Source organism: Panthera pardus, unplaced genomic scaffold (genome assembly GCF_024362965.1).
Source record: "Panthera pardus isolate Hobbes unplaced genomic scaffold, ASM2436296v1 HiC_scaffold_12, whole genome shotgun sequence".
Lineage (NCBI taxonomy): Eukaryota > Metazoa > Chordata > Mammalia > Carnivora > Felidae > Panthera > Panthera pardus.
Window position 1 is genome coordinate 27,039,755 of NW_026526677.1, and position 25,066 is coordinate 27,064,820.

The 25,066-nt window shown below is 47.3% G+C and overlaps 1 protein-coding gene across 3 annotated transcripts in view; it reads left to right on the forward strand.

Annotated features, from left to right (window-relative positions):
* The window catches only part of ELF5 (E74 like ETS transcription factor 5), a 43,339-nt gene that overhangs the window by 927 nt on the left and 17,346 nt on the right, over positions 1-25,066 (forward strand). The window contains exons 1-2 of one of the 3 annotated variants that reach the window (XM_019470073.2): positions 10,774-10,893; positions 18,003-18,127. In XM_019470073.2, the coding sequence (XP_019325618.1) occupies positions 18,007-18,127 (121 nt within the window). In that variant the 5' untranslated portion in view covers positions 10,774-10,893; positions 18,003-18,006. Of the gene's footprint in view, positions 1-10,773; positions 10,894-13,070; positions 13,223-18,002; positions 18,128-25,066 lie in introns of those variants that run through there. The other 2 variants (XM_019470074.2, XM_019470072.2) reach the window with 2 other exon arrangements.

Consider the following 25,066-nt stretch of genomic DNA (forward strand, 5'->3'; position numbering starts at 1 on the left):
CAGTGTGCACCCCTGCAGAATGGGATCACAATGATGTTAAGCTCTTTCAGTTGGCTGCTACCAGAACTCGTTCCTGTGTACTGGGCATTTTCCTGTTCATTTTGATGCACACCTTGCTTATCTGTACCGACATACCTCCTACTCAGCCCAAAGCATCCCCTCGATAGTGGCTTTGGCTTTCATCCTTGGCTGAATTCGGCTACTGTAAAATTCGTAAGAGAGAGATGAGCCCCCTGCAGGTGTCACTGCATGTGTCCAGGCCCAGGGCATTGAATGCCAGGTTCAAATCCAGATCTCCTCTCTCCTGGAAATTGAGGGATGGGAAGGTCATCCCAGGGGAAACACAAGATTGGGGAATGACGTCAGGGGCCTGTCTAGCTCAGTTTCCAGCCCCCGCCCTCTTTAAAAGCCATCGCTGTCTTTAGCCCTAGCGTGTTACCAAGTGACTTGTCAATGTCAGAGGAGCCGTGCAAGGAATCTTTGGCATGTTGTTAACCTCATTCCAACATGTAATTAGCCTAAAAGGCCTCCTCGCTGCCTCCATTCAGCGTTACATCACAAAGAATCAGATACTTTACTATTTGCAGGACAGAGTGAAGACTTTAAAGAGTTAATTATGGTTCACCAGAGCCTGTCCCCAGGAGTCCAAGATCCAGGAATTAAACTGTTTATTTTCAAGTGTCAGGTCTTCCAGACAGCATTCAGGGCAACTTCCTCCATGGAGTCTGAGACTGACATTCCTTTGAAAGTAGACCCACCAGGGGTCTACACAGTGGTGAACTGGAGGCAGTAACTTGATTTGGGCCTTCCTCCTAGTCTTGGCCATGTGTTTTCAGAGATATCATCTGCACAGCGTCGGAAAGAAAAGAGAACCAAGGAGAGCTGGAATTCTACTTACCCTCCTAGTTCCATGGGGCGAATCCAGCTGAAGCCATTTCTAGCCTCTGAGCTGGAGAGACCAGCAGTGTGGCCAGAGTTCAAAGGGAGTTCAACCCTAATCTGGATGTTACAATCTGAGCCAATCTAACCGTGCAGGCTCTGAGGACATTATTATCAGCCAAGTGTAATTAAAGATAAAATAGTTTTATTAATCAGCTTCCTAAGGAGGCTGTGTTTATCTGATGGCTGTGTGTATAATGTGTGCATGGCGTGGGGTGGGGGGGAATCTGTGATGTGTGTGGTTGGTCTATGGGGAGGATGGGATATTAGGGGGCATGGTAGATATGGGCGGGGAGAGGGGCTGGGAGTGGTAACTAGGTTTATGTGGGCTCTGTGCATGAGGGAGAGACGGGAGTATATGTGGTAGCACTAATGGCCTGTGTGTGTGTGTGTGTGTGTGTGTGTGTGTGTGTGTGTGTGTTTGGTCAGGTTTACATAGCCGAACTTGAAATTGTGCCTGTTTCTCTACTTGCATTTGTCAGAACTCTGTCGCTGCAGAATACACTTTTCCCTGTTTGTACTTGGCTGCAGTCTAGAGAGTTCTCAACTGCAGATTCCACCTGCAGGTGCCCTCTTTAGCCACTAATTGTCAGCAATTTTCAGATCTCCTCTCCAGACCTATCTTGGCTTGCCTTTAATGTCCATCACCTTAAACCAGTTTGTCAGTTGCAAGCATTCCCGAAAGAGCAGCACTCCTCCTGAATATTGTTTGGCCTGAGCTGAAGTCAACTCCACCCACCTCTGGGCAGGAGAAATGAACTCCTTAGGGCCCAGACACTAAAGCTGTCCTGCACGAAGTCTCCGTTCTGGTTTAAACTTGGTTAAACAGTAAGTGGCCAGATGGGTGTCAGGTAACACTCCCAGGCCAGGATCCCTCCTCTGTGAGGGTGAGCAATTGCCCAGAGTAGAACAGGCACAGAGCCAGCCCGGCCATCTCCCCGCTTCCCCCCAGTCTACTTGCAGCATTAGATACCAGGACCGGGGCCATGTCTGCTGGCCTATTGCACAACTTGCCGCTTGCTGTGGCTGGAATGCTTGACCCCAATTGGTAATTTCCTCCTTCAGAAGGCCTCATGCAAAATCTGCCCTCTGTCTTAAGGCAGAGGTGCCACCTAGACCTCGCCCAAAGTGACAGCTGTAGCCTTAGCCTGGGGTGGATACAACCAGAAAGCTAAAAGGCCCCAGTGACTGTTTCCCTCCCAAAGGGGAGGTGGCATCCATTCTCCCCTGCAGGAAGGTGCTACACGCACAGGGCTCGCATAGAAAGAGGTAACGTGGGCCAGCTGGCAGTTCCATGACCATGTGGCAGATCTGTTGGCCACCCAGTACAGCGAGCTGTGGGGATTCCTGGAGCTTCTTTTGTTCGCAGAAGGTCGTATTGGAACCGAGGAAAACAAGTTTGGGTGGGGGAATAAATGTCTTATAAAAGTATCGCTGTATTTCAGATAATTAAGGACTATTGCCAAATACAATGGCCTTCTCCTAACTCCCAAGGTTGATAAACTTTTGATGGATACCACATAAGGGACTGAAAATGAACAGACAGAAGGATGGATGGATGGAGGGATGGATGGATGGATGGATGGATGGATGAATATCTACCATGTGCCAGATGCATACACCTATATTATTTCAATTAGTCTAGTGAGTAGATAATATTATTCTAATTTTACTGATAGGAGACTAAGGCTTGGATAAGTTTAGTAGTAGTAGCAGTAATAAAAATAATAATAATAATAATAATAATAATAATGGGGCACCTGGGCGGCTTAGTTGGTTAAGCAACTGACTCTTGACTTTGGTTCAGGTCATACCGTGCACTGGGCTCCGCACTGACAGTGAAGAGTCTGCTTGGGATTCTCTCTCCCTCTCTCTCTCTCTCTCTCTCTCTCTGCCCCTCCCTGCCTCTCTCTCTCTCAAAATAAATAAACTTAAAAAACATAAAAAATTATAACTATAGTTTGTAGTAGTACAGCCATCATTTATTAAGTATTTAATATACACCAGGCACTGAGCTAAGTATTTCTTAGATTACATTATCTCATTTAATCCTCACCAAAATTCTAGGAAGTAACATTTATTTACTCAGGCTTTTGGATGAGGAAATTGTGGCTCAAGGAGACAAGTAAATGGCTACCAAGTGACAGCACTGAGAGTGGTACCCACATCCACCCACTCCTTCTAGTACTGGTTTTTCCTTAGCTACCTTTTCATCTGGCTTTTGCTCCCTGGTTATCTGTTGAATCACCTGACAATGTTCAGCCAAGTCCCATATCTCGCTGGTTCTTTGGAACCAAAGGGACAGCTGTTGACTCAAAATGAAACTAAATCCTGCCCACCAGGCTTCACACACCGACAAGGAGTTAAAACATCATGTCATGAAAAGAGATGCAGGCAAGAACCAAAGAAGACACTTGTCTACTCCCATAGCTCAGCGACCCCAGACGTGCGCCCTGGGGAATGACAAGTTCCCACTGGGAACCTCCCCGGGTTTGCAAGTTCAAGGAGTAGAGGAGTGAGTGTTGGTGTGAGCCTTTGGTGAGGCCGGTCAGCTTTCCAAATTTGAGGCCTCTCCCCTCAGATTTATAAGTACCAGGAACCCCTGGATTTCAGTTAGGATATGATGACAAACTCTGTGATAAAGGGAGAAATCAGGAAAAGTCAAAACAGTGATAGACTGAACTTTTGTAAAAAAAAAGCACAATGCCTACATTCTTATGCCATTCTGTGTTTACAACCAAGACTCTTTCTCCACATGAGCTCCTGAACAAAACCAAACTCAGGAAATTTCAGTGTAAGTTGGACCTTTGTCCTTTTTAATGGCAAATTAAACTGTGGGAAGTAGTAAGAGATTGCAAGGAAGCAGCTATTTGGAAACGGTATTAGTTCGCAATTGGTGGAAGAAGAAAACCCAGCAATAACCTCCCTAAGAAATAAGAGCGTGATGCTGGCAAAATCCGTGGACAGCACACAAGAGAAAAATCAAAGTTTTTGACCAGGGCTCGTTGCTGACCTGTGCAAATTTTCCCCTGAAGAGCAGACAAGATCCAAGGCCTCCTCAAATTCAACTGGCCGGGGACTCTCCCCATCCATAACCAGGATCCAAAACTCCAGGGCCAACCCTCCATGAGCAGTGTTGGGGGATCCCCTACTCATTCTCTCCTACACATGTGCAGGTGTCCTCTTGTTTGAAAGAACCTCTCCTTCTGCTCATCCCAGACATCACAGAGCATAGTGGTCAGGCCATCCTAGGATTGAATCCTGGCTCTGCTACTTGTAGCTGTGTGACCTTGGGCAAATGACGGAAGCTCTTTGAGCCTCAGTTTCCCCTTCTGTAAAATGAGGATAATAACAGCCCCTACTCCTACACTTGTTGTGCTTGGCACGTAATAAGCAACCATTTTTAGCTGCTCATTCCAATTTTCATGGCCCAGCTCAAATGCCACAACCCACAGGAATTTTTTTTTTCTGACTGTTCCAGCCCTTACTGACCCCTCTCTCTCTCTCTCTGAAGACCTACAGCCCCTAACTCAAAGTTTGGCTTGGAATTATATACTCCCTCTAAGAGTTTCCTCATGAATTCTCTGTTGGGGACACAACTAGGTCTTATTTTTTTTTTAATATTCCTGACAATACTGGTCATGTGTGTGTGTGTGTGTGTGTGTGTGTGTGTGTATTTAATAACTATACACCACATTCACATTTTAATATTTCTGAAATCAGGATAAGCTTTATAATCTATCTGCACATTTAACATAATGCTTTCTCCCCACAATGATTATCTAAGTCAATAATGTATATTATAATCAATAGCATCTTAGAAATAAGATTTGGTTGATTGATGAGGATAGGTCAGCATGGATCCAACCACAAAGCTCCCCTAGCAACCCTCCTCACCCTCCATCCTCTATCCTCACACCCTGTCCTGGCGAAAGACATGCCTTTGGATGACAACTGGCACAAGTGAGTTCAATCTGGAGGCGTGGAAGTCAGTCTGGTCACACACATTATCGGACTACATGTGTGATCATTCCCACTGATAGGCAAGGAAACTGAGGTTCAAATAGTTAAGTTTACCCAGGAAATCTGGTGTCAGCCTACCCGTAGGAAGAGTAAATCTTTAATGATGGAATGATTTTATTTTCTACTGAAAGCCTCACCTCCATTAGTGGGGTTCCTGGATTAACCAAGCTAATTAGCCATTGCTGGAGGGACCGGTCCATTTGACACCCAAGATTTCAATGGTGGCATCAGAGCGCCATGCTGCCCCCCAACCAACAGCATGGACTGACCCTAGGAGTCAATGTCACCCATTCCTCAAATTGTCACCCCCAACAACTCTTTCAGAAATCAAGCCCTCATGTCTATGTTGTAGGGGACTGATGTTTGGTAGGAAAACAATGGAAGAAAATTCTGTCTTCAAGAACCCTCCCTTTGAGAAGAAAGACACTCCTTGGCTGGGCCTCCCAGATCTAGGTCTTAAAAAGCCATTATTGCTTTAGATTCATTCAGGCTGACCCAAAGCATGGCAACTTTGATTAGTTTGATCACTAGTGTCTTTACAGAAAAAAAAGTGAGACGAGAAATACAGTCATGCAGTTGTGATAGCTCTTTCATAAACATTATCATATTTAACCTTATAATGACAAAATCAGGATTCTTGTCTTCATTTTCATTATGCGTCTGCCAGTCATGGACTTTGCCTCTGTTTAACCTCCATTGTGCCTTCAATGCTGGAAATCACACAAAGACCCATTGCCTCTGTGAGGCTCATGGCCAAGGTGGGATTATCAGGGGAGCTACCTCACTGTTGCTGTCTACTGAATTGGGGCTCCTGGTCAGGACAGCACGAAGAGCTAAAGGGTGAGTTGGATATAGGGGACTGGGGACAGATACCCCAAAAGGAAGTAAGGCAAATACACAATCAATCAACGAGAATTTCTTGAGCACTTCCTTGTGCTTAAGTGCATGCTGGGTGTTTTAGGGGCCATTAGGTTTACAACTCTTGTCCTTACTTTCAAGGATCCTGCCAGCAACCTGGGATACCTAAGAAAACTGGTATCTCTTCAACTTAGATTCTGCCTCTTCCAGAGGTAACAAACCATAGCATGATGGTGAAGCTTGTAGACTCTGGAGCATCTGCCTAGGCTCAAATTCTGTTTTGTGTTCTACTGGCTGTGTGGTGTTGGGCAAGTTACTTGAACACTCTATGCGTATTTCCTCATTAGAAAATTTTTGATAATAATAATGGTGCCTGTGTTGGAGGAATGATGTAAGAAATAAGTGATTTAATACATGCAGCATGCCTAGACAGTTCTTGGCACCTAGAAAAGGCCTGATAAATGGTAGCGATTATGATTATTCATTGCAAAAGGGCAACATTATCCTACTTGATATGGTAATGCTCAAAGGTCAGCAATCTCGATCTGCATTTCTCTCCAGAGACCACTTGGCGAGAACTTACTCTGCACCAGAAATCATAGTAAGTACTTCCAGATGAGGAAACTGAGGCCCTGCAAAGTTCGTGCCTCATCTAATGTCTTCCAGGTGGCAGGTGCCAGGAGTTTATGGTCATACACACTCACTGACAGAACACTTTTCATTCTTAAACGTTTGAGCCAACAGAGCATTAAAAAGTAGAATTTCTCCAAAAGACTCTTTTCTAAATATAGTACTGGGAGAATAGAGACAGGAATCCTGATCCAAGACTCATCCATTTCACCGTCAGCCTGCAAATCTCTCTTGCTAACGGCATCATCCATGAATTTACCTAAAGGTCGTTTCTTAGCTGCCATGCTTTCAGCTTACGCTGCCCGTTGGGGTGGGTGGTGAGAGCAGCAGATAGAGGGAGAGAAGATATGACTACAGAAACACTGGCCCAGGTTAAAGAGGGCAAGCTCAAGGAAGAGCACGGAATCTATTACATCTAGTAGAAAGAATTGGGTAGGAGCCTCCAGCCCTACGTCAAGTGGCTTGTCTTTGAATTTACTTCCATGGCACATGCATGTATTCAGTGCCTTCTCTGTCCCAAGAGCCATACTAAGTACCAGGAAGTCCATGAGGTACCAGAATTTCCACTCTACAGTGAGACACAGACTATGTCTGCAATGGCCATAAGACCCAGGGATCTTGAACCAACAGAGAGGCCAGGGTCCCCTCAGAAGGCAGTGCTGAGGCCAGAGCAAAAGGAGAGAGGCTCAGGCCGACCTGAGCTCCTCTGTCTACAGCACAGTTTTAACCCTGGGCAGGCCCGAGTTCAACCCAGGCTTGGCCACCTCCCAGCTGGATGACACCCAGCAAGCCTGGGACCTCTGTTTCTTCATCCTGAGAAGAAGGTAGTGATAGCTAATTCCCAGGGCTATTATGAAAAATAACCATGGTAAGACAGGTAAGCATTCTAGCACAATGCCTGACACGTGATAGATATTCTATGCATATGATTCTTTGCTCTCTGACCCCACACAACCGCCCCAGGGACACCCAGAGGCTGATCACAGTAGTTAAGAGGACAGGTTCTGAAGGCAGGCAGCCTGGACTAAAATACTCGTTCTCCCATTTATTAGCTGTGTGACCATGGGCAAGTTACTTAACCTCTCTGTGCCTCAGTTCCCTCATCTGTAAAATGGACATAATAAGTAACCCCCTCATCAAAGAGTTGTGAGAATTTTAACGGAATGAATGTATTAAAAGGTAAGCTGAGGCATATGTAAAATTTTCTTTTTTTTTAAATTTTTTTTTAACGTTTATTTATTTTTGAGACAGAGAGAGACAGAGCATGAACAGGGGAGGGGCAGAAAGAGAGGGAGACACAGAATCTGAAACAGGCTCCAGGCTCTGAGCGGTCAGTACAGAGCCCGACGCGGGGCTCGAACTCACGGACCCCAAGATCACGACCTGAGCCGAAGTCGGACGCTTAACCAACGAAGCCACCCAGGCGCCCCAAAATTTTCAAGTGTCTATTTGAGCAAACATCAACTCCAGTCAGGCATCGCCAGACTGAAAGTAGTCAACCAACAAGAGCTAGGGGAAGGCCTTTTATAGAGCAGACGTGGAAGCAAAGTAAGGAAATTATTTGATAGGCTATAGCTTAAGCACTTGCCTCATTTGGGAAAGGCTACTTGGGCTGTTTGCAACTGATGGTTTTTAAAGCTCACTTTTTCAGATCCCAGTGCATTCACAATCGAGTCTAGCTTAGGTTTCGGTTTGCTGACACGGGCTACCAGCCATTAGAGCCACTGGAGTCTAGTGCCCTCCTTGTTTAATTGCTTTGAGAAATCTAACAGCACATAGATAATAAAGTGCACACTTGCGTAGGGCTCCAGCCACTCCCCAGGTCGTAGTTCGTTCAATTCACACAACCCTGTGAGCGACGCATTCGTCTTTCCCATTTTCCAGATGAGGGAACTGGGAGGTCTGGATGTTAAAGAAGCTTCCCAGGCTCACCCAGCCAGCAAGTGGCCAAGCAGGGACTCAAACACAAGAAGTCCCCTTCCATAATCTGGTCTAGGTCACTAGGTTGCTCTTATGAGCCTAATTAGTGTTACCTGTTGTTACTGGGTGTTGAGACATCAGGAGGATAGGCTGGAAATTCTAAAATGTTCCATACTGTCTTCTGCCCTCCTCTTCCCCATCCCCAACCCCCGCCTCTTGTCTTCGACCGACATTCACAACACAGTTTTTATAAACTTAGGGTTTGATGTTATCTAAGATCTCCACTCTAACCAAATTTAGGTTCAATGTGATAGTTAGACTTAATTAGAGTCAAATTCCTCTTTTATTTTGGTTTTTATCTTAATCACCCCTTTTATCCACTGGTCCAGAAGCCTGTAATTTCACGCATAGGCCCTCGGAGATGCCGTATTGTACACTCAGGACCATGAGACAAGCAGAGTTTGTTGTCACACGTATTCACTGCCAGAGAACTTTTCACTCTGAAACAGTTGAGCTGAGACAGCACAGGAAAAAGAAATGCAATTCCTCCAAAAGACAACAGCGTAATGCTACGCTTTCCGTGCAAAGCTCTCCACTGAGAAGAGTGCGTGTGTGCAGGTCCAAACGTGAGAAGCGTTTCAGAAACCAGCGACAAGGTGGGAAGCGCCCAACAGTGTGGGACCATCTCAGTTCCCTAGACGCCAAGGAGCAAGAGGCAAACCACAGAATGTTAGAGCTTGGAGGACTCTCAAAGAGCATCTAATCCAGTTCTTTGCAAACTCTTTTAAAGGGCAGATTCTTTTGTTCAAATGAAATCTTACCCTGGAGATTTATATAAAAGCTGAGGTGCCCTTACTGAATCAGGGAGGAGAGGTCTAGAGCCCTGACCCACTGGGCTCCCATCCCCCCCATCCCCAGCAGCACTTCTGGGGGCTCCCTGGAACCCCTGGGGTTTCCCGGGAATTGTCTGAATGAATTTGAACATCGCTATTCCCATCGAAACTCCTCCTTTTACCATGGGAGGAAATGAAGCCCAGAGAAGCTGCCCGACTTGCCTGAGGTTACACAGCAAGTCGGTGGCCTTATCTTCCTTCAACAGTTTTTCCATGACATCCTGAGCCCTCCAATGAACGGCCTTTTGTTTCTCCACACTGTATGTGTGTGTGTATTTGTGTGTTTGTACCCGTGCCCAGAGTTCCCAAGAAAACCTAACGAACCAGTCTCTGCTTTCACTTCAAAGATTGGAGTCTGCAGTTTGGACACAGTGGCTTGGCTATGCAACAGAGCTAGAAGCACAGTGCAGAAAAGGCATAGCATTATAAATGTCATCCCATAGGCCACCGGGGACACTGTATTTCACAGCCTAAATTAGGTCGAGTTTCCGCTCTGGAGGGGAAGTACTAGAAAGTGGGTAGTTCTCACTGCAACACCAGGGAGCTGGCAGGCGAGTCAGGCCCCCAGCCTGGTAGCAGCCGACACCTGACTGGGCCATTAAACCTCTTTCTCCATCTACCCGATTGGGCCACTAAACCTCTGTCTATAAGGGGGGGAGGGGAAAGGGAGAAAGCCACCACATGGCTCACTGCATTTGGAGATGGTAGAAGTTAAATAAGTTCATGTGTCTGATGGTTTTGAGAGAGAAGGTAGAAGGAGGTCCCCACATCGGTCTACAAGCTGGCTAATGCCTTCATCGTGTTGCAAGGCATAAGGTTGGAGGAAATGGTGGAGAGAAGGGGGGTTCTAATTGATGTGCTTTGTCAAGGAAAATAAGTCACAAGGGGCTTACTCAGTGCTTCCCCTGCATTGCCTCATGTGACCCCCAGCAGCCCAGTGGGTAGGTATTGTTGTTTGCATTAGAGCCACTTATTATCTAGCTAGTTAAGTTATTCAAGGTGACACAGCTAGAAAACGATGAACCTAGAATTTGAATCCCAAACCATCTAGCTGCAAAGCCTGTGTTCTTAACCACTGCCCCATCCTGCCCTTGCTCTTTGCCACATGGGGGGGGGGGGGGAGGGGGCGCGTGGGGGTTAGGGAGAATGACGTGGTATACGTAAGTGCAGGACTCCGCCAGCCCAGAAGGGAGGCGGCAGAGACAGATACCGGGGCTGAGTTTCAGAGTTTCCCCTCCAGCTTGCATGAACGAGAATTCCCAGCAAATGCACTGCACGTTCCCCGCAAAGCTCCCAGCGGCAAGAATTCTCAGCTTGTTTACTGAGTCCCCTGGAAAGGGGGGGAGGGAGGGTGGGGGCGGGTAGTGAGCTGGGCACAAAAACAGGATAAAGGTAAACTTTCTGCATGTGAGAACCATTCCCCCCCTCCAAGGAGCCGTGTCACACTGTATGTCACCGTCATCAAAGGGGCTGTGCGTAAACCTGAAAAACCAAACGGACCTGTCTGTAGGTGTTACTTATATCACAAGGCTACAGGTGCCTTTATTTCCACTGTATGCTGGTGCTGGGAGCGCCTGCCTTCTCTTGCCTTGAAAGCCTCCTCTTTGGACCTAGTCACCGCTGTCCTCACGTAAGCACCTTTTCTTTGCTCTTTTGGAAGAATTATAAGGGGTGTCAGGGCTTAGAGGCTCGGGCTGGGGCCCGGGACCATTCATCTTGTCTCCAGCTCCACATTGCCAGCCCCCCTTGCCAGTTCCATCAGTCACAATGCCTCCTGGGAAACGTTTGACTGGGATTTAAATGCTTGCCCGAGAGGGTCGGTTTTGCCTCCTCAGGCTGTGTAACCACCCCCTTCCTAGGCACCCCCACGCGCTCCGGATCTCTTGACCAAACCAAGGGCAACTGGTAGAGAATATGTACAGGCACTCAATTCTCTACCCTTTCCTAAAGCTGTCTTTAGGAAGGGAAGCTAGATTTCGCACTGAAAAATATTCGGCTTCAAGGAGAGCCTACCATCCCCCTTACTAAACTTCTTTCGCCACTGGCCTGCTCGTGGCTCCCCCTTGATACAGAGAAGAGAGCTCCCTTATTACGGTTTGGGCATTTTTCAGGAATGTGTCTGTACATGATAGCTTAAAAGAAACCCGTTTTGCCCTCTCCTCCCACCTCAGTATATTGACCGCTTCCAGAAAAGCAATGCTTAGGGTTTTTCCACTGTATTCTCAGACCTTTTCAAAGACTCTGCCCTGTGTGTGGGGTTCGTGTGCATTTGCCCCCTGCTGGCAGCCACTGGTAGCACATGCCCCCTTCTCCACCTGAAGCCGGGGGCCCTGCGTTTGGACGAACTTATGAATTTTACAAACCGGAAAGGATGTCCGAGGTCATAAAGTACAACCTCTTCATTTTACAGATGAGGAAACTGAGGCCTAGAAAAATAAAGGGATTTAGGGAGACAGCTTCGTGTTTTAGACTAAAGGCCCAGAGAGAGGGGTTGTTTGCTCCTGAGTGAAAGCTTAATTCTTTGTCCTCATGTTGTCTCTAAGAATGTTTTTCGTAACACAAGGTCTTCTAGGCAGGCACTTTCACAGCTACCTCTCGGTTGCCTTTTTTTCTCAGAAGTCACCATAATAGCAATCTTTTAGATATATTGGCGACAGATGATTTTCCCCCCTCTGGCGCAGGAATAAGTGTATTATGGCCAGACCCCTGCATATATTATCTGATTTTATTCAATTCTCGGGACATAATGAGGATTGCGTGTTAAAATTCCATTGAAAAAATTTTTTTAATGTTTATTTATTTTTGAGAGAGAGAGCGCACGCACATGAGTGGGGGAGGAGCAGGGAGAGGGGGAGACACAGAATCTGAAGCAGGCTTCAGGCTCCGAGCTGTCAGCACAGAGCCCAAGCGAGGGACTCAAACTCACGAATCCCGAGATCATGACCTGAGCCAAAGTCAGACGCTTAAGCCATTGAGCCACCCAGACAACCCTAAAATCCCATTTTAAAGGTAAGGCACTTTAAAGATGAGTTCAGAGAAGGGCATGGGTTTTTCTATAGTGCACCTTGTATGAGACAAAAATAAAGAATTTTGACAGGCTGGGTAGTAAGAAATGTGGCCTATGTTCCTCGTCCTTGTGGGTGGCAAAGAGAGAATTAACCCCCAGAGGATTCAATCCAAAGCTGATGAGCTTTGGATTGGAACCCACAGTAAACCGTGGGGCTTACCTTTTGCGGGTCTCTGCCACACCTTCGGGAAAACAACTAAGAACAAACTAGCAAGCTCCTTAAACAAGCTAGAGGAAAATGAGGAGTCACTTGTCAAGACAAGAGCAAGTCTGTTCTCGCAGTTGCTCTGTTTTCTCCTAAAACAACTAACTATTCAAGCACCCCAATTATTTAACAGCAAGTGTCAAAATAGTCCACTGAGTTTTCCTCCATGTGTTCCTTCTTAGAAAGGTCCAAAGCATGGGAAATTGACCATGCCTTGCCCCCAGGGCTCAGGACCTGGGGGACACTTAGGTGTCGCCGAGGCTTTGAAGGAGGAAAAACATCTTCGTCCCAACGAGACTGCCCAGGTGGTGGGATCAGGGAAGGCCCTTCTTGCCCCCCACCCCCCACCCTTTCCATGGTTTCCACCTTCATGGTCTTGTTCTGCCTGGTGATGTTTTGGTGCATAAACAGCCAATGTGTAGATGCTTAATTGGGTGGATTTTTGGTCACATGCCCAGAGTAAAGTTGATGATCTCTGCCAGGGTCAGGAAGGAATTTTCCTCCTCTGGCAAACTGGCCAAGCCTGGGTGGTTTGCTCCTTCCTCTCTCTCTGGAAGGCTGAGCAGAGGTGCCTGTTTTCTCAGGGCATGGGCACCACACCTGTGATTGCTGCCTCTGACTCCTGTGGGGGCAGGAAGCCCACAGGACTGTCCCTCTGACTGTGCGGACCGTCCCTGTGCATATTTGGTGAGTGAGCCGGCTCTCAGAAGGGTTAGAAAGCCAGTAGAGGCATCAAGGATCTGAGCTTCCCTGCTATCACTGTCTCATTCCAAAAGGTACCTGTGGCCAGCCTTTCTCGTGCATGGAAGGGAACCCACCTGATTCCCTCCCCTTGTGTGGACTGTGCTTGAGCCTTTCCTACTTGCTAGGCAGCTACAAAGGTAGTCGTGGGGGAAACTGATTCCAAAAGCTGTGGGTGTGTTGACGGGCAGTGAGTGAGGGTCCAAAGTGCTTAAGGGGTCTGGCTAGCCCAGGCAAAGAATATCCAGAGCCCACTGCTAAAAGTAGCGGACATAGGAGGGAAGGGAGAATAGGAAACTGGGGGAACTTGGCAGAGCTGAAAGTTTAATCTCCATTTGTATTGGTTGGATTTTACTCCAACTTAGCGAGCTTGCTTGACCACGGTATCCAGTATCACCAACATGTATGGGTACGTGTGTGCGGGCACATGTCTGGATGTGAAGGTCCATTCAGGTGGGTGCCTGCAGAAAATCATGGGGCCAGGGCACATCTCAGAGCCCCCCTCATTGGTGGGTTCATTTAGTGAATGAAGAATGGAGACACAAGAGGCAAAATCATGGCCCCCAGTCCCGTGTCCTCTCCATGATGACAAACCAGCCAGCACCTCAAAAAACAAAACTGTGTGGCTAGAACAGGAGGCCCAGGACCCTCCTTGGATCTCCCCTCTTGTCCTGTGGCTGACTCCAGGTCTAACCCAGGGCTTCTCAACCATGTTTTCATTGTTGTCCCCACTAAGGAGGCTTTATAGATAATGTTTTCATAGTCATTACTACTGCATTACCACCCCCCCCCATAGATACCGTTTATGTTTATGTGTATCATTTATGTACCGTGGCCCTTCAGAGGACCATGAGACATAATAATGTCTAAGATTTATTTTGACCCCCAAGAACCAGTGTTTCCCCTCGGGGGTCAAGGTCACCCCCATTGGGAACGCACGGTCAAACTTCAAGCCTGGGCCTACCTATTGCTGGAACTCAATGTACTGGTTGAGAAATGGGGCTTCAAATAGCGGTTCTTTTCCCCCCTACCCTCACCCTGTTCCACCTACGTGAAAGAAATCTTAAGAGGTAAAATGTTCAATTATTGCAAGGACTTTCGAGGGCCTAGGAAGCTAGGCCACTGGGTACCAACTAGTCATTATTCCTGAACTCTCACGCCTTAGCGTATGCTGACTAAGTGGCCAGAGTCTTTTGTGGAAAGACCAGGGTTAATGAATGATACCCCCTCCTACTGTAAGAGCAAAAAAATAGAAATTTTTTTTTAAATTTGACACTTTCATTAAAAAAAACATTTTTCCAAGAAGCAAGAAATAATTACAGAAAAAAAAAAATAGCCCGTGGTACACCTGAGAGCCCTTTAAGAAAACTTAATGGATATAATTTGTCATAGAAGGGATTACCAAAGGGAATCGGATCTGATGCTGCGTACAGCAGTAGAGAAATTCAGGGCAAGTAAGTAGGTTGGTATTAAATGGAAAAGAAACCCTCAAAGGGGGTAAATATCCTACTGATGTAAAATATTCCTGATTTTTTATGATCAAATTCAATTTACCAAATGACTTTTGAGGTGTAAGTGAAGAAGTGCTCACTCCTGCTGTTGTGGTTTTTGATCTGGAAAATTTATAATTGATGGGGAAGACCTGGGACAGTTTTCTATTTTCTTCCATATAAAGGACACCTCTCCTTTCTCCAAACCTCCCCGTGAAGGTCATGTCAAAGGTCCACCATCTTCTTCCTCGGTTTTCTGAGACTTTACCTTCAGCCGTCACTTAGGGGAGCTTTTCTGAGGTGGCGTCCAGAATGCAGAAGGGGCTTTGGGCTCCAGCAGCCCTTAGCTCCCTCATAGCTCCCGCCCCCATCCCATTTCATCCTACCCCCAGCTCAGGATATAAAAGCAGCCAATCCGTGGGAAAATCAGAGTCCAAACTCAGGCAGCCTTGACCTCTGTTTGCTATGGCTTCCAGGGGGAGATCCATGAGCATGATAACCCACCAAGCAAATTAACCCTTTCTGGGCATCAGAAAAGAGGCTTCCCAGTGAGGTCTGGTGATTCTCTAATAATGGCCCATAAAGGGTGCCAGAGCGTGAGAATTTGTACTCGGCTATTTCTCTGTCCTCTGTTAATATCCAAATGTTCGTGCACATTTGATGACGATAATGATGGTAGATCTTCAAGGACCCCCAAAGAATCGGCCTTTGATTCTGGAATCACACAATCCCTGCCCTTCTTAGTACTGAGGTCCATTTGATAGGTAAGTGTGTTAGGGGTATGTCTATAGGCAGATGTGACTGTGAGTGTTTCTAGAAAAGAAAGCAGATGGGCCAAAATTCGGAAACCTTAAGCACTCTCTACAACACAATGTTGACACCCATTGACCTTGAGCAAGATACACAAAGTCCCTGGGCCCTAATTGTCTCCGCTGTACAATGATGGGGTAAAAGGAAAGATTGGACTAATTCTGGACTTTTGAACATGTGGCATTCACACCACTTACGATACGAGAGCTAGATCTGATCAGAGGTAGGAAAACTTGTACTTAAAGGGCCAGGTAGTTAGTATTTTAGGATATACAGGCCAAAAGGCAAAATCAATTGTATTAGGTAGGTACTTATATAACCATTTACTATGTAACTCTTTACAACTGTAAAATCATTTTTAGCTGTGGACCATTCAAAAATAGGTGGTGGCCTGGAATGGGCCTTGAAGTTGTAGTTCGCTAACCTCTGATTTAGGTGTTGCATGGGCCAACAGTTTTTATTTAAATGTCTTTGTTTTTATGCATGTTAAAAGGATACCGACTTTCCATTTATCATGGCGATACCAAGTTTTCCTTTTAAATAAGCTTATTTAAAAGGAAATAAACAAGCCTATAAGTAAACAAAAAAGGAGTTGATTTTTTTAGCGGATTAAGTAAATTATCGGGATGGTAGGCAAATGACTAAAGTTTGTGAAACACGGGGCTAGAGGGTTAATAAGCTCCTGGCCATCTGAAAATTCTATACGCTCAATGTCCCAAGACCTGGCATCCAGTCTTTGTTCTGACGCTTACCTACCAGCTGTGTGATCTTGAGCTGCTGGGTCCCCTTTGCAAAGTGGGAACAGAAGCACCCTACCTCGTCAACATTATTGTGATAATCAGAAAAGAGAAGTCAGGCAAACAGATTTTTCTAACCCACCAAACATGAATTCTTGGTTTTTTCCCCTAAAATGTGGGAATATGGGAAGCAGCAAACTTGACAGATGAGACCAGCATGGGCAAGAATGCACACGAGTGAGGGCCCCCAGCCCATTCCCCCTTTCCAGCCTTGACCAGACGCCTTCTCCCAAATCTCCCTCCTCGCCAGTGTGGGCAGGAAGTACAGCCCTGTGATTAGGACCATGACTTCTTAAATGGGCAAACCCAAATTCCACCACCTGCCAGACAGGTGGTTTGGGGTATGTTACCTGAAATCTTAGAGCATCCGTCTGCATCACTCACACAGAACCACTAGCAGAATCTGAATCTGTCTCAGAGTGTTTGTCCCAAGGAGACCCTGAATAATGTATTAATATAAAGGAGTAAAATGCTCAGCACAGAGCCCAACAGGTAGTAAGTGTATGTTCCGATTACCACAGGTCCTCACTCCTTTAACCAAAACCCCGAGGCTAGATGCGCTGCAGAGTTCAGAATCCTTCAGGTATTAGGAAGGTTTTCCAGTGTATATACTGCAGAATACAGAATATTCCTTCTAGGAATCATAGGAACCATGTGTGTTGTATGTATCATATGAATATTCATCAAGTAGAATAAGTAAAACTATAACTATAGTTATATGTGTTTATATACGTATAATATGTCACTTATATACATATACATGTATACGTATATTTAGTAGACGTTTTCTATGCCTGTATACAGACGTATGGATATAATATATACATAGCCGTACATAAAACTGTTTAACATTAATTTAGAACTGTTTGGCAGGGGGGGGAGCTTTTCTGTTGGAAAATAAGTTTGCACCAAACACACACACGTACTTTCAATTTCAGAGCTTTTGGATTTCAGGATTGTAGGTAAGGGTTTGCGGGTATATTAACGTATAGCAATTATTGTCCAACTTTCAGAAGCAGATCGTTACACAGTATAAGCCAGAGTTCAGGGGTCAGATGTGAGCCGGTAGGAAAAGTAGAGAAAAAAGCAGTGTTACATCACAAGAGCCTCTATCTTAAAACCCGAGCTTTGCCACTTACTGGCCATGTTATGTGGGCAACTGTTTTTCAACCCCTCTGCCTATGTTTTCTCATATACACACCAGGGATAGATGTACAAACCTCACGGGATGTGGCAAGGATTGAATAACGTCATTGTGGCAAGCACTTAGAGGGGTGCCTGGTTCCTAGGAGGCCACATGTTTGTTATTAAAAACCAAGCGTGGGGCCACCTGGGTGGCTCAGTCAGTTAAGCGTCCGACTTCAGCTCAGGTCATGATCTCACAGTTCATGGGTTCGAGCCCCGTGTCGGGCTCTGTGCTGACAGCTCGGAGCCTGGAGCCTGCTTCGGATTCAGTCTCCCACTCTCTCTGCCCCTCCCCCATTTGCATTCTGTCTCTCTCTCTCAAAAATAAATAAGCACAAAAAAAAAAAATTTTTTTTTAAATTTTAAAAAACAAGTGTGCCCAGCTGGGGGCTCCTGCAGCGTGGCCCTTGTCTGCCTCCTCACAGTCCTCTCCTGCCGTTGCAGGGTGATGTTGGACTCAGTGACACACAGTACCTTCCTGCCCAACACGTCCTTCTGCGACCCCCTGATGTCGTGGACTGATCTGTTCAGCAATGAAGAGTATTATCCTGCCTTTGAGCATCAGACAGGTGCGTACATCCAGAGAAGCCCATCTGAGCTGGGAGAACTGGGGCAGGAGGTGGTGCTGGCCTCCAGGAGGCGGCAAGGCCATGCTGGGGGCCTGAAAATGCCAGCGCTCACCAGTGTGCAGGGCAGAGGACTGGAGGAGGTCTGGCCGGCAGGAAGGACAGCTTCCGCAGAGAGGAAAGCACTGGAATCTTCACCCAAACTCCTCCCAGCTCTGTGGCCTTGGGGGCTCCACTAACTTCTTCAAGCCTCATTTTTGCTAGCAGATGATAATGCCAATTTCTTGGAGTTATTATATTTAAACAATGGTAGTGGAAAGAAACTCTTAGCCCGGAGCCTAGTAGACTGTTATTGCTTGGTCATTATGGTTTTAGCTAACATTTGCTGAGTACTAGCATTGTTTCAGGCCCTGCACCAAGCACCCACCCCATCCTTATAGAAGACCTAAGAGAAACAAACAATTATGATTTCCATTTTATGGATGAAGAAACTGAGGCACAGAAAGGTTAAGAGAGTTGTACGAAGTCTTACGGTTGGTTAAGCTTCACACGAGTTGACTTGAGCACCTGTACCCTTAACGCTCCTACATGGTCATCTTACAAATGATATTACCATGTGGTTATTGATATTAATATTGCTGGCTTTCTCTGAGCTTCTATTTCTTTATCCCTAAAGATGATGAGAAACTCTCTGAGGATTAAAGGAGCCAAACTGCGTAAAATATGTAGCTTTGCACAAAGCAAATGTTCAGTAAACACGAATCCCTGCACTGACCCCCAGGCCTCCCTTCCCCCACCTCATCCTCTCTTGGCTGGTCTTGTCCACCTAAAAAGGAAGCATGGGGCCTTATGCAAATCTGCCAAAGGGAAGCCAGCTGAGCTTTGCCCCAGAATCTTTCTGAGGGCCTCTGTCCCCAGGTGCTCGGGTGACTGCACATCACAGCAAACCTGGCAGACTGCTATCGCAGCAGGTGCACACCCTGAGGCTGGTGATGCGAGTCCTAATCAAGCTGTCAGTCCTCGCGGGGCCTTAACCCTGTGCATCCCAGCTTGGCGTGGTCCACACTCAGGGGCAGGAAGCAGGTGGGTCCATCAGAGGCCACGCCTCTGAGGATGCTGCAAAATGTCCCCCACTGGAAGGAAGACCCTGCCTCCAGGCCGGGGGCCAGGGCCACACAGACAGACTTGAGGCACTCACCTCCATAATCCAGTCCTGCACGGGCTCCCAACACCAACCCATGCATACACGCATGCACATGATGTCTCTCACTCTGTCTGAAGGGTCCTGAGTCAGCCAGATACATATTGCAATTCTCCTTAAGGCCTAGAAGCACCTCGTTTCCTGAATTTGAAGGAAGAAAGTGAAGGCTTACCTGTCTGCATCATCTCCCCATATGCCCCATGATGGAAGGACCCAGAGAGAAGGTCCTTCCCTCCACCCATGCGTGACCCAGACCTGCCATCCTGGGAGCTCCCTCTCCCTGCCTTCTCTGCCAGGTGGCAGCTGGGGTGGCGGTGGGAGGAGATGACCTCAGCTGCCTGCCCCGGGGAAGTGTTGCAGGCATTGGAACAGTTTCTGGGGTCATCAACAGCTGAGGCTTTGGAGCCAGGCATCCTAACTGTGAAGTCCGGCTTTGATATTTAATAACTGTGCCGTCATAATTTCTCGTGCCTCAGTCTTCTCATCTGTAAGGTAGAGATAGCAATAACGCCTACCTCATAGAATTGTTGCGAGGGTGACTTGTTAATATATGTGAAGTGTTTGGGACACAGTCAGGCACAGGATAAGCACACACATGCGTTTAAAAACGAAGGACTGGCGGGGCGCCTGGGTGGCTCAGTCGGTTGAGTGTCAGACTTCAGCTCAGGTCATGATCTTGCGGTCTGTGAGTTTGAGCCCCGCGTTGGGCTCTGTGCTGACAGCTCAGAGCCTGGAGCCTGTTTTGGATTCTGTGTCTCCCTCTCTCTGATCCTCCCCCGTTCATGCTCTGTCTCTCTCTGTCTCAAAAATAAAATAAACATTAAAAAAAATTTTTTTAATAAAAATGAAGGACTGGGGCACCTGGGCGGCCCAATCATTTAAGCACCCAACTCTTGATTTCGGCTCAGGTCATGATCCCAGGGTCGTGAGATCAAGCCCCACATTGGGCTCAGCACTCAGCGTGGAGCTTGCTTGGGATTCTCTCTCCCTCTCTCTCTCCCCCTCCCCCACTCAAGCTCTCTTCCTAAAAAATAAATAAATGAAAACGAAGGACTACTTTCAGTTTGGGAAGATGAGAAAGTGGTGTTTTCACCACAGGCAGTGGTGATGCACAATAATGTGAATGTACTTAATGCCACCCAACTCTATCTACACTTGAAAAGGGTTAAAATGGTAAATTTTAGGTCTATTTTACCACAGTAAAAACAAAACAAAACAAAACTGAAGGGTTAACCGAAGTGATCACCAATAAGATTGCCGATGGGGCTGAAATCCAACAGCCGTACATAAAAAGACTGAGGCCCCTGCATTTCCATCAGTGTAACAAGGGGATGGACCAGGTCTTTGCTAGAACCCTTGCCAGAAGCTTCTCTGATTCCTGCACCACAGATGCAGCCTTCTTCTCCCACCACCCGTTGAGAAAATATAAAGTCCCACCAAGGCATGAGGCCAGTGAAGACAAGATACCCTCCAGGAGTGACCGAGCTCCCAAATACTCCCGGCTTTGGAGTTGCCACCTGCCCGCCCTGGATCCCAGAAGTTGCTGAATGTCTCTGACCTCCCAAAGGTGGTCAGAGAAGCTGGATGTGAAAGGGTAGCAGAGCGCTTCCCCAGGCACTGCGTGGGCCCTGGAGGCCCTGGCTCTCCCACCGGTGGGAGGAGTGACCAGCAGGGCCTCTCTCCGTCCTTTCTCACCCAGAGAGGTGACGCGTCCGTCTGAGTGTCTGCAGCCCTCTCTGAGAAGGATGCAGCACGTTCACCTCTGGACACGACCCTGCAAACTTCCTGTACTCCGTGGCCAGTGAGACCTCTCTGCAGCCTCAGAGGAAGCTCCATCTTGAATTCGCAGTTGTCCCAATGGCAGCTCCCTGTTCGAGTCTGGCTGACGCTCTCACTGACCACCAGCACCGTGACCTTGGCAGGTTTTTTTTCTAACGTCTCTGGGATATACTTTCCCAGCTGGAACGGCCTTTGCCTCTTAGGGTTGGCAGGACGGATAGTCCACATAGAAAGCGTTTCGTCAAACGCCAGGCACTTGGGAGGTGCTCACCGTTGCCAGGAACACCTCATGGCCCTGCTCCTCTCTTCAGTTTTCACAGTGAACAAAAGCAACAAAGGTCTCCTTCTCATCCGTTCCGATTCAGAGTTTGACAGCTTCGATACTTGGAGACCAAAGGGAAAGAAAAGGAGAAAGAAAGGGTGTGCCCACCGGACGAACGATGTCTACAAGAGGGCAGAGAGGAATAATCAACTCAGTCCGGAAAACCAGCTGTTTTCACAACCTTTTCAAATGGCTTTAGCAGACAGCAGCTGAATTTGTGCCCTCCCCGCGCTAACCACAAAGGGTCTGACCTGCTCTTCGAAGCACGCCTTCTGTGTGGGGAGTGGATGGTCACAGATTGCAACATACCCTAGAGTTTCATTCACTCGCCCTGGCGTTCCCTCCTGCTCCCTTAAACTAAAGGACTGCAAATACTGGACAATTTTATCCAAGGGTGGCAGGCGTGCTGCATATATTTTACAAGCATACGAGACTTCGTAAAAGATTTCCCCGCTCAAGCGCTGACGAGCCACGGAGTATCCTGGCCCCGCGCTGAGCTTCTGGCACTCCATCTTGAACCTCCCCACACGCCCACACGCCACCCTCCCGCTGTTTGGCGGGGTCGCCACACCACCAGGCGGTACCCCCTCTGCTCTGGATTCTGGTTTATACTTTGTCGGCAGCAGCGGTTTCTAGATCGGGGCAGTTCTGGGGGTTCCTGAGAGGTCCCTCAGGGACCTCAGGTGACAGTTGAGAAGGCCAGGCTCTGGCTCCCCCTCCCATCCCCACGCACCCTAAAGACAGTACAGCACGGTGGTCGCTAAGCCTCAGGTGTAGGCGCGGAAGTACACGTACCCGACCTACTGCTGGCTCCGCTGCCTACTCACTATGTGACCTGACAAAGGGATTTCACCTCTCTGTGCCTTACTTTCTTGGTTTACTTTGTAAAATGGGCAATGTGATCTAGGACCTGGTGGCACAGTGTGGACGATACCACGGGCACAAAGAGTCCGGTATGCTAACTGGTACATCCTAACACTCGTGCGTCAACTATCCTTACACCGGGGGAAATTTTATTTACATTTTTTTGATGTTTTTACTTATTTTTGACACAGAGAGAGGAGGAGCTGGGGAGGGGCGGGGAAAGATGGAGACAGAAACTGAGGCAGGCTCTGTGCTGACCGCAGAGGGCCCGACACGGGGCTCAAACTCGTGAGCCATGAGATCATGACCTGAGCCGAAGTTGGATGCTGAGCTGACTTAGCCACCCAGGCGCCCCTGGGAAATTTTATTTAAAGAAAGAACTTTATCTGAAAAGGTGCAAAACCTTTTGAATATTAATACCAGGAAGATCAGGGAGAGAGGCATGTGGGTCCCATGTGGCATTTCTAAGCAAGATTCATGTGCTGGGTATAGAAGTCTGAGAGCGCACGCAAAATAGAGTCTAAGAATTTCTAAGTCAAAACCAGATAAATAAGCAAAATCCACTGAAAAGTGGGAGATGAGCCCGTGGCAGTGATCACAACCCCACGAGCACCCCCTAGAGACAGACCTCAGCACTCACCACCGCTACCCTATCTGGCACACACCTGAGCCTCCTGGGCAGCTGTGGCCTCAGGACCACTCAGGGCTGGCTGCTCCCTGTCCCTTCCTAGCCCCACATGCCCCAGGCCACAGCCCTTTGTTGATAGCCACCAGCCCTTCCAGTGTTTTTCCCATCCAGTTTCTTATGCTGCTCCAGGCTTCCCTCCCATTCCACCATTTCATGGTCTAAATCATTCCACAGCCTTGGAAGGAATGCTAAGAAGGGCTCTTGGATGGAGTTAGACCATCTCTGGGAGGAAACCTGGAAACAATTTATCATTTCAGGCTTCCCCCCTCATAAAGTCCTTCCTTTCGGTGACAAAGCCACAATTGATGGTGCCCCCGTGCTACCCAGTCCACTCACCGGCTCTCTTCAGTGCAGCCCCAGGCAAAAAACTTTCCCAACTCCCTATGCTAATAAATCATGCTAATTATGGTCCAGGCTGTCTAACTCGGGCCTCCTCTGACCCAGACTGTCTGCCTCCCCACGCCGAGCCCTGGGCTTGCTTTGTTCTGCTTCTCCTCACCTAGACTGAAGCTCTGGTAAGGAAGACCTCATTTCCCTGAGAACAAACACAGTCCCAAAATAGTAACAAATTACAGGTGGCTTCCATTGAAGGCTTACTGCCGTCCAGATAACTGGGCTAAGTTCTTTACAGGCATTTCTTTTCCTTTTCACAGCAAACCTTCTAAGAGGTAGGCACTATTATTATTCTTGTTTTACAGAAGGAAGCTGGGGTCCAGAGAGGTTAGGAAGTTAGGACTGCACAGCTAATATGCTGAAGAGTCAGGACTGCAAATCAGGAAGGTCCATGCCGCAGCTCAAACTCAGCTAATCCACACAAATCCCTTCCAGGTCTTTTTCTTCAGGTCCCTTCCACATCAGGTTAGTTGACGGGACAGTTAGAATGGAGGATGGGAACAAGGGTCTGATTGAATCCAGGAGCTGGCAGGTTCATTTAGCTTCACAAACCTTCTCATCGAAGTTCCCCGATCAGCAGAGGAGAAAGACCAAGTTCTCCTACAAAGGGTCTGGGAACATAACTCAAAGCTCGAAGTTCAAACTATTTTTACAGTCTGCAGATTTCACATTGTGTTGCATAGCAAAGAAAAGTCAAAATCTCCCCCCACCTAGATTTTTGCTTTAAGTGAGGCTCCAAAATAATGAATAGTGTTGGCTCCAGAATTTCTATGTAGGAAAGGCTTGGGGGCAGCAATTCATGTGGAAGAGATGGCAAAGGGACTCACCTAGATTTTTTTTTAAGAGCACTTGGCGTAAGATTGAGAAGACAGCAGGTGTCTGTAACAAAGCATGGAAGTAGTGGATTAATGGACCCACTCTCTGGCATTACCATTGGAGATGCCCAGACATTAATCATGTGGGTCCCCTTACCCTTGGCACCCTCTGTGGGGATTTAGCCCCTGCCCCTCCACCCCAGCGGGGAAGCATGGGTCTCATGTGCATCCTGAACATCAAGCATTTTACAAAACCACACAGTGTCGCCACATTTTGGACAGCATTGGTTGCCTAACTCCTGCTGGCAATTCAAGGACAAATTAGCTTGCTTTATAGTATAACTTCCTTTGTTTTCATAAAGAAAATAAACCCAAGTCTCTGGAAAGGAGCAAAGCTGCCGACCTACACACACACACAGAGAACCTATTAGAAGTATTTGAGGAAATACAATCAAAGTAGTGCTATGGGTAGCCCCAGTACTAACAAGTATAAATGGATGGTATTTAATGAGCACTTACTACATAAACGCCTGCCTCTCTTCTAAGTGCCTTCCATGGACATTCGCTGCTGACCATGTGGGCATGTGAGTGTGCCAGCCCAGCTCTACAAGCTTAAGTCTTCCCTCTGAGTTTAAATATACCGCAGGTTATAGCATCACTTGTGAGAACTACCCCCCAGCCACCACCAGAATTGCTGAAAACTCCCTTAGCTGCTCAGTTCTTCCTCCCAGCGTAGCTGGCCCTTGAACAAATGTCCTGATCCACTTCCAACTTCAAAGTTGCTGGCTGAGTCTGATGCTTAATAGTGGCCTGTGGACATTTAGATTAAGTCTTCCAGACAGGAGATGTCATTTGCACACATAGGCAGAAGGGCTTATGC